A 14,492-nucleotide genomic window follows, 5' to 3' on the forward strand; every position below is an offset into this window, starting at 1 on the left:
CCTCGTGCCTCTTTGTGCGATTTGAGGGGTTTTGCCAACAGTTCACCAGGCCTCAGAACGGGGGCTTGCGTTGGATCGCGCAGAACCAGGGTCCTGGCTGGAGGGCAAGGCCCAGGCCATTTTAGAGACTGATAGTACCAGGTCTCCAAAAGAGTGGTGTGCTGGAACCACTCTGTCCTTGGGGTGGGGTGGTGCTGGTGACTAGCTGAGTGTGTTGCACAGAGCTGGTTGTCAGCGAGGGCTCGCAGGTGTGGCTCTTGGTCAGTCCACGGTGTCTCCTGAATGGCATAGTGCAGTAAAAAACTGATGGTGGTAGGGTAGCCGCTGGTGCCTGCTTATCCGGGGTAGAGCAGGCTCCTTTGTGGTCCTTGGGCTGCAGAGGATTCACAACCTTCCCTTGTTTCTGAAGAAGGTGTATCACATCCCCAAGTGTAAAGCGTCCCCATGTACAGGGCCAGGAAGCAGCGTCATCCAGTCAGTCCCAGAGCAAAACCGATCAAATGCATATTTTGCGTGGAGTCTACACTAATGTGCAGAGGACAGTAGCTGGAGGTTCCATACAGACTCAGTCTAGTTTAGTGGGGGAAATAGGAAGGGGTGGAGGGGTTGAATGGAGGGCGGAGGAATGGGGAAAAAGTAAGAACCAAGGTAGATTACATAAAGGTGCAAATTCCTGATGATGAATGTCATTATATTGTGTACCTAAAATGTACCAATAAAATTCATTTACAAAAAAGAACTACTAGAACAAAATGGGACGAGAAAAGAAATATTAACAACATTAAATCAGAATTTCAAAGCAGAGTGTATTACGCATGATAAGGTATAGCAAGAAATTTAAGAAGTAAAAATACTGGCAATAAAAAGTGCAAGAAGCCCCTCCCCAAAAGAAATCAACAAACGAGACATGGGGTAGATAAGTGATGAAAAGAGCTGTACAGCTGAAGGACAACAGATTACCCCCTCTCCAGTGCTCCATGGTCAAGGCAGTGAAGGCTGCACTCCTGGGCCTAGAGAGCCCTGGGTAGTCTCCTCCCTCCACCCCCTAGTTCCCCCCCCCCAGCTCTATAGCCTTGGGCCAGGGTCCCTGGGATGATAGACAGGCTTCCAGCACCGTGGCCTCTCCCCCCATCCCTGAGGAAGTGGTGGCAAGAGTGGTTTCCTGTGATAATGACAGCCTCCAGTCTTGCGTGACCACAATGCAGCATGAGCCTGTAGTCCAGAAGGGGCCCAGTGAGCAGGAGCTGAATTAAAATGGAGAAATATGGCCTCCTTGCCCCACATCACCCTCCTCTACCTCCTGTAGCTCCTGAAGCCAGGCATGAGTAATTTCTCTGTCCTTTTGCACCGCTGAGCTGTGCTGGCTGGGTGGACAACTCTTCCTGGATACTAAAATAAGAGGACACACAGAATAGCAGGTGGGATACCAAACAGATACCCCTATGCACACCATGCTTAGATTCCTCATCAACTGTGTTCCTGATCCTGATGATCTGACTCTAAACACCTTAGAGTTTCAAGACTGTGGGTACCTGACTTTCTAGAATTTTAACATCCTATGCATCTGGCACATGATTTATGTTCTAGAATTCTGAGGCTTGCATATTGGTTTGTGGGGGGTCCGCACACTCAAACAACAGTGGGGAAAACGTATACACAGAGTCACATAATGTGTCATAATAATAGCAACTAACAGTCTTTCAACCATGTTTTCATTCCACAAGTATTTTTTGAGAACCTTCTAAGTGCTCGACACTGTGCCAGGCATCACACAAATATGTAAAGTAAGTAAATAAATATTATGTTAGAAGATTGTACAGGAAGGATGTGGGGGTAAAGGAGAGTACAGTTAAAATGGATGGTCTAGGAAGGACTCACTAAAAATGTCATAGTTAAATTTTTCCACTTGTTCTTTTAATTATTGAGGTTGCAAAGCTAAATTGATAATTGTGGTTGTTTCTTCTTGCATGTCTATTGGTTTTTGCTTCCTATATTTTGAATCTCTGCCATGCTTATACCTACTTAGAACTATTGTATGCTCTTGGGTAATGGATTGTTTTATATGTCCTTGGTAATAGTATTTGCTATGAACTCAACTTTGTCTGCTATTAAACTAGCCACTCTAATGTTCTTTTGATTAGTATTAATATGGTGTATCTTTCCCCATCCTTCTACTTTTAATTGGTGTGTTCACAGTGTGCATTTTAAATTTTTTTTATGGTGGCACATTGATGAGTCGTATCTCTTCCCCTTAATTCAGTCTGACAATTTCTGCTTTCTCACAGGGAATGTTTAGACTGTTTACATTTAATGTGATTATCGATGCAGTTAGATTTGAGTTTATCATCTCACTGTTTGTTTTCTACTTGTCCCATCTGTTCTTTTTCTTCTTTCTCTGCCTTCTTTTATATTAATTGGGTATTTTTATTATTCCATTTTATTCCCCTTGTTGCTTTGTTAGCTCTAGTGTTCTGTTATTTGAATGTTAGGCTTTGTGACATATATCTCTAACTTATCACAGTGTGTCTTGAAATGATGTGTAGTATAAGAACTTTGCAAAAGTATGTTTTAATTTTTCTTTTCCTGGGATTTATGCTATTGATGTTGGGCATTTTAGTTATGTATACAGATGTTGCTTGACTTATGATGGGACACTCTGATAAACCCATTGTAAGCTAAAAATAATGTTAAGTTGAAAACGCATTTATTTACGTTTTAGTTGTTTATTAGTACACATTTGTGGCACATAACGATTCCATCCATCATGGGGAATCGGCACATGTACTTCAAACATCTGTTTATGTGCCCTCCCCCACCTCTCCCTCCATCTCTTGGTCCCCTTTCCATTTGCAAAAGATCTATCTCCCTCTTTCCTATTATCTATTTTATTTTGCTCTTTAATCTGTTTATACTTTGGGTTTATCGTATAAGAGAAGCTATACAATATTTAAGAGTGTGTGCCTGACTTATTTCACTTAATATTATGATCTCAAGGTACACTCATTTTCCTACAAATGACTCAAGTTTATCATTTTTTTTTCATTTTGAGAGCTGTGCTTTGGTTTTATTTATTTATTTATTAAAGATTTCAAACATACATGACAACAAGAAATGAAGATACTAAATAAAAATTTCAAATATACATATATATGACAGGAAAAAAGGATATGAAATAAACAAAAATTTATGCAACAGACTGATAATACAAATACATTATTAGTTTGATATGATCTTCAAACATTATATGTTTTCTCATTTTCTTTTCATATAATATTTTTGAAATATTGTATTTACAAATAAAACAAAGTTACATGTTATAGTTGAGAAACTGTCCTCAAAATTTTATAATTTATAAATGCCTTGGTTTTATTAATTTGATAAATATCATATGCTTGTTGATTGTATCATTTTTATTATCAAATACTTATTTTTATTATATTTTTATAAGCATAATGATAGAATTTAACACCAATACATATGTAATATTCTTCGCAAATGACTATGAATTAAATCAAACATCTAATTTAGAGAAATCATAAGGTTGCCAGAGAAGCTATCGAAATACCAAATGTGCAAAATCCTACCACATTCATTACCATGTTTCTCATTTAATAGTGCACACATATGTGTAAAAAACATACCCCCTGCACATATACACAATGCATATTTTCTACAATGCAATATATACTTTGGTATAATAAAACAGTGCAGTGATGTGTGGAATGTTTGTGATTTGTGTGATTTGAGAAAAATAAATATCATCTTTGAGGTAGTTGGAGAATTTGTAATAGGTACAAGATACTGAATAATTTTAATGGTTTATATAAATAAATCTATTTATTTAAGTATAGTTATGATAGAATTTACTTAAAAATTAATATTCGTTATTGGTATAAAATAGGTACAAAGCTACATTGATAACATAACAAAATTTATCTTAACAAATTTCCAACCAAACAAGCTGTAGTGACAGAAAAGGAAGTTTGCAGAAGGCAGAGATGAGAGAGGAGAATGACGGATGGACCTTAATACTTTTCATACTACTCATATGTACAGATTTCATAAATTCTCAAAAAAGCAAAGAAATGAGAACCAAAATAACTCATCCATTTGGTAGACCAACATATAAAGACAAAGATTAATGTGTTGATAGATATAAAAAATATAAAATATAAAGCCTGAGATTTAGCTCAGTAGTGCTGCACCTGCCTAGCCAGAGCAATGTGCTGGTCCCCAGCACCAAGGAAAGAAAAAGAAAAAAAAAAAAAAAAAAAAAAAAAAAAAAAAAAAAAAAAAAAAGAAGGATATGTGCTTTCTAACATACTAAATAGATTGAAAATGAATTATTTGTTTTCGCTTCCTCTTGAATTGTTCCCTTCACAAGGATGTAGTGGCCTTCTTTGTCCCTTTTAATCAGATTAGGTTTGAAATTTACTTTGTCTGTGAATAAGATTCCTACCCCTGCTATTTTCTGTGCTCCTGTTGCCTGAAGAAGTTTCCCGTCCTTTCACTTTCAGTCTATGGGCTTCTTTTTGCACTAGGTGTGTCTTGTATATAACATATTATTGGATTTTGCTTCTTAATCCATTCTGCCAGTCTATTTCTCTTGATTGGTGAGTTGAGGCCATTGATATTATTGATTATAACTGATATGTACTAACTTATTATTGTCATTTTTTTTTTTCGCCTTCTTTTAGTTTCTTACCTTGCCTATTTGATTTGTTCTGTTGGGCCTCATTGTGTTGTTGCCTTCATTGTCTTTTTCTAGGATATTGTGTAGAATTCCTTGTAGTTCTGGTTTGGTATTCATAAAGTTTTTCAGGTGTTCTTTGTCATGGGAGTACCTTATTTCCCCGTCCATTTTGAAAGAGAGTTTTGCAGGATACATTAGTCTAGGTTGGAGGTTGTTTTCTTTTAGTACTTGAAATATCTCATTTCAGGCTCTCCTTGCTCTAAGGGTTTGTGTTGAAAAGTTTGCTGTGATTCTGATGGGCTTTCCTTTGTATGTGATTTGTTTCTTATCTCTTACTGCTTGTAGTATTTTGTTCTTCTGTTGGGTTTCTGGGATCTTGATTATTATATGTCTAGGTGTAGATTTTTTTTTTATCATGGCTAGTTGGAGTCCTATATGCCTCACTTATCTGTATGTCAAATTCTTCCCCACTGTTGGGAAGTTCTCTATAATTAATTCTGTGAACAGCTTTTTAAAATCATTTGCATTTTCTCCTGTTACTTCTTGGATTCCTATCAGTCATGTTATTCTTCTTTGCATCGTCTAAGAGTTGTTGGATCAATTTCTCATGATCCCCTACTGTTTTTACTGACTGCAATTTTATCTTCTATATCTGAGATTCTATCTTCGGACTCTTTTATTCTGTTGTGAACACTCTCAATGGAGTTTTTAATCTGGATATCTGCTCGAATCTGCCCTGTGGATTCCATTTCTTTCTTATATTTGGGCATTTATTGTTTCTAATTCTTTCTTATGCTGGGTATTCATGGTTTCTATCGTGGTCCTGAGCTCATCTGTTTTCCTTTCAGTTCCTGTTCTAGAGTCTCGAATTATAACTTTCATTTTGCTCAGCATCTCGATGATTATCTGGGAAATTACTTTTGTTTTAAATTTCTCTAGAGCCTGATTGATCTGTTTTGTTACTTCATGTGCTTTGAGTTCAGGGTGTCCTGATGGTTCATTGTCAGACTTTTCATCCTCATTTGCCCCACTATTTGCCATTGGTGAACTGGAAGTCTGACCCTGTATCTTGCTCAAGTGTTTTCTCATTTTTACTATCGATGTTGGGTTGTCCATAGTTTAACCTTTAGGTTATTACTTAAATCTTCCTGATATAGTTGGGCTTCAGCCCATGGGTCTCAAATGACTCATAGACATTCTCATTTTCATAGTACTGAAGAAAACAGCTCATTGAATCAATCACAATCCTTTATCATAAATGATACAATCAGCACCACAATATGATTAAGACAACTTGCAAATTGACCACTTGTGGTAGTCATCAATCACCTTCAAACCATGTGAATTAAACTAAAATCAAGAAGCAATCCAAAATATGTTTGCAATGAATAAACTTTTCAATAAGGATATTTACCATTTAGGATGGGGGCTTACGTCAGAGTTAGGATGAGAGGAGTAGATAAGTAAAAGAATTAGAGAAGTTTTCACATGAAGCCAGAAGACAAAGAATGACCACACAATAATCAGGAAACTGTTAAATTCAAAAGGGATAAACAGAATAGAAGTATAATAACCCTTGACTGAGGGAGAATGACATAAGAAAAGAACATAAAGAAAAGAGAAAAAAATAATAAAAGAAGAAATCTGAGTTAGGACAGGAGCAGAAACAAAAAGGGAGATGAGGGATAATATGGTGCAGCAAGAGACTGAATTGGAGAAAGAGGACAGAAAAAAAGAATTTGCAGAGTGGAATGAAAAAAAGAAAAAAAATGAATTTGCAGGACCTCTTTCAGACTATGTCACTGCTGTCATAATATACAATATGCTCTGCCATGTGCAGAACCAAGTCCTCTGATGTCAGCTAGCTGGTGGCAGAACCCAACAACGCAGACTGACCTTGGGCTGCAAGGCCCAGATTGAGTTTCCTGACCTCCTGAAGGGTTGAACTCCACTCAGTTCGACTACAGGTTTCCCCCACCCCCTCTTTAAAGATGTTCAAAGTTGGGAGCTCCAGAAAATACCCTCTATGACAACTTCTGCCTTCACAGAGTAGGTCCAAAGACTAGCATAATCAGGAGGGGATGTTGGGGGACGGGTTCAGAGGTGCCCCTGCAGCTACCTTCCTGATGCTAAAGATGGCAGCGAAGCCAGCAGGTTAGGGCCCGGAGCAGGCCCTCTGGCCCTCAAGTTTATCATTCTTTATGGCAGAGAAATACTTCATTCTGTGTTAATACCACATTTTCTTTGTCCATTCAACTGTTGATGGACATATAGGATGCTTCCAAGATTTTGCTATTATGAATTGTGCTGCTATAAACATGGGTAATCATGGGTCACTGTAATAGGATATCTTTAACTCTTTCAGGAAGATACCTAGGAGAATATCTCGGTCAAATGAAAATTCTAATGTTAGTTTTTTGAGGAATATGCATACTGATTTCCTTAATGGTTGTACTAGTTTATATACCTGCCAATAAAGGTTCTTTTCCTCCCACATTCTCATGAGCATTTGTTATTTTATTCGATTTCTTGATGATAGCCATTCTTGCTGGAGTAAAATAGAACCTCAGTGTTGTTTAAATTTGTGATTCTCTAGCGGGGAGATGTTGAACATTTTTCACATATTTACTGGCCATTTGTAATACACATAACCTGCAGAATGGCGTAGACCAGCATGAGTTGTTTATCCTTGTGATTTCATGGCTCACTTGGAACTGCTGCCCCATGCTGCTGCCCACATCACAAGAGAGTATCACACTGCACACTGATAGCCCAAGAAAAGATCAAACTTCAAAATACCATTTCTACTGATGCTTTCACACCACTGTAAAGTTGGGAAATCCTAAGTTGAACCATTGTAAGTCAAGGAATGTACATAAATTACAAATTCCACAATTTTTTCTTTACATGGTACATTATTTTTAAACACATTGAATAGAGAAAGACAGTAAGGAAAAAACCTTATATTTATTCATTTAGTTAATATTTCTGGTGATCTTCATTCCCTTGTGTGGGTACATATTTTCATCTGGTTTCATCTTTCTGTCTAAGGATTTCCTTCATCATTTCTCTTGGTGCAGATTTGTTATTTTAGCTTTTGTATTTCTGAAAATTTTTATTTATTTACTTATTTAGTTAGTTTTCTGAGACAGAATCTTCCTATGCATTCCATGCTGGCTTTAAACTCGCCATGTAGCCCAGCCTGGCCTCAAATTTGCAGCAATCTTCTGGCTCGGCTTCCTGAGTACTGGTATTACAGGTGTGTGCCACTATACCTGGCTTTGAAAACATCTTTATTTTACTTTTATTTCTGAACAACATTTTAACTGGTTATAGAATTTTGGGTGAAAGATTCTTTCAGTACCTTAAAAGATGTAGCTCCACCATTTTCTCCTTTACATTGTGTCTGACAAGGGATCTGCTGTCATCTTTGTATTTGGTCCCCTGTACTTAGCAAGTCTTTTTTACTCTATTTTTCTCCTTGACATCGGTTTTGAGCAATTGGATCATGATGGCTAATTTTCTTCCTGTTCCTTGCACTGTGGTTTGTTAAACTTCTGGGATCTGTGAATTTATAGTTTATGTCAGATTTGGGATATTTCAATCAACTCTTTTCCTAATTTTTTTATTCTTTCTTTTTCTGTATGTGTTCTATTTTTGGATAGTTACTATCTGCTCTGTATTCAAAGTTACTGAAGTTTTCTTCTGCCATGTTTAGTCAGAATGTTTTTCATTTCAGGCATTGTACTTTTCATCTCTAGGAGATTAATCTGGGTCTTTTCATGCATTCCCTGTTTCTCCCTAGCTTTAAACATATAGATACATTAGCCTTCTCGCTATGGGCTGTGTTTTCTGTCTTCTTGGCATTACCAGTAAACTTTGAATGCCAGACATTGTGAATTTTACCTTTGTTGGGTGCTGTATATTTTTATATCTCTATACATCTTTTTTTTTTCAGTGATGAATTTCAAACTCTACAAATCTTGAATTCTACTCTGAGGTACAATTTAGATACTTAGAAACAGCTTGATCCTTTCTAGCCTTGCTTTTGTGCTTTGTTAAGTGGTCCACAGTAGTGCTCTGGTGAGGTTGCAGGGCACTGCAGGGACGATGACACCTGGGTATGTGCACTCAGGATGCCTCCTGCAAGAGGGAGGCTTTGAGCAGAGGAGGCAAGGAGGACATTCAAGGATGACAGGTGGCCAAGGAGGAGAATTCACACTGCTTTCAGGAAACAAACAGAAAATCAGCAGGACTGGAACACAGTGTGGAAACAGTGTGGCTGGGAATGAGGTGAAGTGGAGGAGTACTTGGGGGTACAGGGGCAGGTCTGGACCTCGCCTGTGGCTTCACCTTTCTTCAGGGCAGGGCTACTCTCTGCAGGAAACCTTGGATCTGCAGGACTCTGAATGCCTGTGGCCACCAGCTCCCAAGGAAACTCCAGTGCTCTTCTCCCCTCCATGTTCACACCCTTGTCAGGTTCTATAAAGCATACCTGGGTAACCAGGAGGATTTTGTGGGAAAGATGGAGAGTGACTTCCAGAGCTGGGTCATAACACATATTGTTGTTTCTGCCTTTGTCTCCAAGTTTGACAGATCTGGAGAAAACTGCTGCTGTGCAGTGAAGTCACCCAGGCGACTCTGCAGTGGCTGCAGAGGAGCTGAGGTCCCATGGGCAGCCAGTACTCATTGCTCATCCCATGCACAAGCCACTTTATAATGGATCCTCAGCTTGGTCCAGCCTTAAGCTGAGCATAGCCCAGAGCGACACTCCAGGCCCATACTGAGTTCCTAACCCAAAGAAACAGGGGCACCTGTTCAGTAATGCTGGCTGCTGTGATTCACTGAGTGTGGGGGTGGCATGCGCTGCAGCATCAGATCACGGGGGTTTCTCTGGGCCCTTTCTGGCCTCTTCTGTGACCCTGCTACCATCTGATGAGTCTGTTGAAAACCAAAGCCCTCCTTTGGAAGAGTTCAAGTACACAAAAGTAAATTGGGGTGAAATTTCAAAGGGATCCGAAGGCTGTCCAAAGTAGAACCTTAAACCCATAGGCCCCAGTCCCCATGACCCTCTGCCCAACATGGCTGCAGCATCTGACTGGGAAGGGAACAGAGTCCCAGCCGCCAAATTGCAGAAGACACTTGCTTCTGCAGGCAGTGAGACAGTGCCTGCTGCTGCTGGGTCTCTGGCTTGGCAGGATTGGGTGTGCAAGGCCTTGACTCCTTCTTTTCCTCTTCTCTGTGCCCTTGGCAGGTTGGGCCCCACAAAGAAGGCCAGCAGTGTGCAGGCTGTGGCTGACAAATGGAGTGGTTTAGCTTTCAAAAGAACAGGATGAGAGAGCCAGCTTGAATATGTATGGGCGACTTCTCCAGCCAGGCCATGCCAGCTGCTGGTGCTGTCTTGGCTATGGCCTCTGCCTCCAGGAGGCCAGGGTCTGAGCAGTGTAGGGCTGAAGACCAGGCCTCCAGGCTGGCCCTGCCCTCAGAGCTCAACAGCCATCAGGCCTGGGGAGCTGACTCTTGCTCTGGCCCTGGCTTCTGGAGCCCTCACACAGTTGCTCTCCGTCTTCCACCGCGACCTCCCCTCTTTGGCTCTGAGTCTTGGCAGAGCCACCAGCCTGTGTCACAGAAGCCCAGAGCCAGCCTCTCCTGGTGTGGTGGTATGGCTGTCCTGAACGCGTGTCTCAGGAAATAGCTCCTCACACGGGAAGTGGAGGGTGGGAGCAAGGGCAGCCCTGCCCTGCCCCAGGAGGCCTGCTGCCCGCTTCATGTCGCTGCTCTCTTCTCCTAGCACTCCACTCCACCTCCTTCACCCCCACCTCCTCTATCTCCTTCTCTTCACCCACCTCTTATTTTATTTTTCCTACTTCATCTTCCTTCTCTCTTGTCTTCCCTTCCTCTTTCCTGCCACCTTTCTAATCTAGTCTTTTTTTCTCCCTTGCTCCTCCTCCTACTCTCTGTCCTTGTAATGATTAGAACCATGGTGGCAGCCTGCTGAGGTCCCTGAGGCCAGGTCTGCCACACATTGGCTGTGTGACCTGGGGCAAGTTACTTCCCTTTTCTGTGCTCCAGTTTCTGAGCTGTAATGGGATCCTGCCGGCATCTCCCCTGGCTGGTAGGTGCCTGGAGCCTTTGAGTGTCTCGGGAGCATCCCCTACTCATTGTTAGTGCTCTTCCCTGGCTCCCTTTCCTCTTCTCACTGTCCTCCGTCTGCCTCTCACCAGCTCTCCAAGTCTTGGGCTGCCTCTGTCTGCCAGGCGTCTTGTGCCCACTGGCCCGGCCCTGCTGCCCCATTCTCTCAGGCATGGCCAGGCTGCCCGGGAACAGTTGCACAGCCAGGTGGCAGGAGTGCTGTCCCTGCCCATCCATGCCGAGTGAGTACGCAGGGCTGCCTTGGTGCTCCCGGTGACAGCCTCTCTCAGGGCCTCATGCTGCTGGCTCTGGAGATCCCCTGCCATCCCTACGCGCGACTTAATGAAGGGCACTCTCAGGCCCTGGCTGGATCACCAGCCCCACAGGCCCCCTGGGGATCCAGCACTTTGCCAGTGCACAGCGAAGATTCAGTGGAGGGAAGGGAGTGAGGGGGACCATTAGCCAGGGCCTTGGAGTCCTTGCCCCAAGAAGACTCCTCTCATCCTCACAGCCACCCTGTGGAGCTGGGATTGCCACCTCACTGTTGAGATCGCAAACTGAGCCCAGCAGAGTGTAGTGCGGGAGATCTCCTGAGCGAGGGAAGGAAATGACAACTCTGCTGGTGTCACAGTGTTTTGAGAGTACTGGCCTCATTTTCTGGTTGAGAAGCCTGAGGCCCAGAGAAGGCAGGCAACACAGCCAAGGTCACAAGGCCGATGGGGGTGACTTCAAAGTCCCACTTTCTGCTCTGTTAGATGGCACTACCCTACCTGTCCTCCATGTCTAGTTGGGAGATGCCTTGGGACAGAGTGGAAAAAGGAAGGCAAGCTTTGACACCAGCCATCCTGCCGTTGCTGTCCAGGCTGGATCTAGTGCCCCTGTCCACCATCTGCAGAGACACCTGGGTATTGGCTTCCTCACTTTGTCCTGGATGCCAGGCTTGGCAAGGATCACTGTGCTCACACTTCTCTCCCTCCCCTCCCTTTCTATGAAGGCTTGCGCCACACACAATGAAGTAAGTGGGACACGCACTTCTTAGGTGTGCCGTTCAGTGAGTTTTCCTTTAGTGTATCCTTGCGTGACAACCATGTGGATCAAGACCTGGGGCCTTTCAGACACTCAGGGAGACACGATTCTGATTTTCATCAGTGTGAATTTTGCTTGTTCTGAAATTCTTATATGTGCAATTCATACAAATCCCATCACACTTACTGTTCCCATTTGACGGGTTAACAAAGTATAGACCACAGAGGGGAAGGTGGCATGCTTGCAGCCCAGAGACCAGTCCTCACAGGCATAGCTTTTATTTTATTTTATTTTTTTAATTGAGTTTATTGGTACATTTTAGGGATACAGTACAGTTACAGTCATTATTGATATCTTGTACCTTTACATGACATGACTTGGTTCTCATTTTTTCCCCTTGTCCCTGTGCTCTCTTCACCCTCCTCCCTCCCCCTTTACGAACACTTCATTTCCATTTCTTCATTTTCTCATATTTTTTTCCCTTCCTTTATTAGCTTTCCCCTACCCTTCCCACTTTCCCTACCCCTTTCTTCCTATTTCACATTGTCCATTATATCATTAGGATCTCATGTACTATTATAGTTTATTCACACCAGAGAAACTATTCAGTATTTATACATGTGTGACTTATTTATTTCACTTAGGAGTATATCCTCAATATGTATCCATTTTCCTGTGTATGAATCTAATTTCTCGTTCTTTATGGCTGAGTAATATTCCATTTAATAGAAAAACCACATCTCCTTTATCCAGTTTCCAACTGATGTGCAAATGGGCTGTTTCCAAGTTTTAGCTATTACAAACTGTGCCGCTATAAACATGGGTGTGCATAAATCACTGTGATATGATTCTTTTAGTTGTTTTGGAAAGATACCCAGCAGAGGGATGGCTGGGTCAGCTGGAGCCTCCAGTCCCAGCTCTTTGAGGTATCTCCATATTGATTTCCATAGTGGTTGCACCAGTCTGCACTCCCACCAACAATGGAGGAGGGTTCCTTTCTCCCCACAACCCCGCCAACATTTGTTATTGTGTGATTTCTTGATAGCAGCCTCACAGGCATAGCTTTTAGCACAGAGGTGAGGGTAATGGGCACTTCTTGTCCTCCTCAGCCACCTCATGCCAGTCTCAAAAGGGTCTTGGAAAAGTGTTTCTTAAGGTTTAACAGCTGGTGACAGGGTCAGAGCATTATCCTTAGGAAGCTGAAAACATGAATGTCACATGACTATGTCGTGAGCGTGGGCCACAGTCTTATTTATCTCAAAAGGGAAGCAGCAGAGCCCGGGTGGAGGAGGGTGGGATGGTTCAGTACGGGCAACACTGGTGAATATCACCCAGCCACAAAACCACAGAGGGGCTGTTGTTTTTACAGGACAGAAACCAGTCACCCTATGGGCATCCTCGATAAGTTAGCAGAGGAGAATCAGGGGACCCAGGCAGGTTCATTCACACAGGGCCTGGGCTGGGGGTTGAAAGGGCACAGGTTTTCTTTGATCTTTTTTCTTTCTGGTAGCTGTTGTCGTTCTCATTAGATTTCCTTCTGATGAAAGCCAGCTCCCGCACTTCCTAGGGTCCTGGAAGCCCAAGTACCCCCAGACCACACCCACTCCATTCACGCAAGGACCAGGGCAGAGGCTGTACCCACAAATGAAGTGGGAAGGGCAGACACAGACCAGACAGCAGCCGACGGGGATGGGGAGGCTTGCCCAGCTGGTTTTGTCAATAAGCAGGCAGGAGCACCACCTCTGCCACGTTACTTGAGAGGTGAATGAAGTGACCCATGGGTCCCACACAGGCTAGCACCTGTGAGGGCTCCTTTCGGGGGCTGATTGCGAGCCAGCTCCCTGGAGAAACAGCCCCCGGACAGACTGACACTAGGGGATTGGGAATTTAGGGGGAAACAGTCTTGTGCGTATTGTGTTCTTTTTGTTTCTGCAGTACTGAGGATCTACCCCGGGGCTTTTGCGCTAAACTACATACCCAACTTTTAAAAAAGGTTTTAAAAAATAAATTGCCCAGGCTGGGCTTGAACTCACAATCCTCCTGCTTCAGCCTCCCAGAGTGCTGCGGTTACTGGCAGCTCCACCACTTAGGGGTTGGAAACAATCTTATTAAAAACAAAAAACAAACAAATAGAAAAATACCCCACAAAAACTACAGTTTAAATTGATTATATTCAACTCACTTTCTTGCTTTATTTGTAGCCTCCTAACAATACTTATATATGTCCATTTCAGGACTATTTCTGGAAAGTTACACGGGATCAGGGATGGTGGGGCTCACCACGGGTTCCTTCTCTGTTCGGGCTGTTCATCACTGCTGGGGCCCTGTCCCAGGTCACACCTCGGCCTCCTCCCCGGGGACTGCGCGGGCCCCTGCGGTGCTGGCCTAGGTGCCGGGTGCTGCCAGGCGCCACCCCTCTTTCATGCCCACCCCGCTGACAGTGGAGAGGAACGGGGCGGAGCAGATGGACTGGGCGCCGGCCGGCTCAGGGTCCCTGGTCCGGTCCAGGTGGCTCGGGAACTCCGGGCCAGCTGCGGGGGCCGGGAAGGGGACCCCGTTTTCCATGACAATGGCAGAGGCGGTGAGTACAAAGGCGCAGCAATCAGCGTTTTATTGGTGGAGTTAATTATCTGCCCGGGGA

At 43.1% G+C, this 14,492-nt stretch overlaps 1 protein-coding gene across 1 annotated transcript in view; it reads left to right on the forward strand.

Annotated features, from left to right (window-relative positions):
* Rspo4 (R-spondin 4) overlaps window positions 1-14,492 on the forward strand; it is a 60,217-nt gene that overhangs the window by 4,139 nt on the left and 41,586 nt on the right. Inside the window, exon 2 of the mRNA XM_033767108.1 lies at window positions 14,185-14,432. Coding sequence (XP_033622999.1) covers window positions 14,185-14,432 — 248 coding nt within the window. The remainder of the gene's footprint in view (window positions 1-14,184; window positions 14,433-14,492) is intronic.

The sequence above is a fragment of the Fukomys damarensis genome, unplaced genomic scaffold (genome assembly GCF_012274545.1).
Source record: "Fukomys damarensis isolate Sample0158 unplaced genomic scaffold, DMR_v1.0_HiC HiC_scaffold_22, whole genome shotgun sequence".
Taxonomy (NCBI): domain Eukaryota; kingdom Metazoa; phylum Chordata; class Mammalia; order Rodentia; family Bathyergidae; genus Fukomys; species Fukomys damarensis.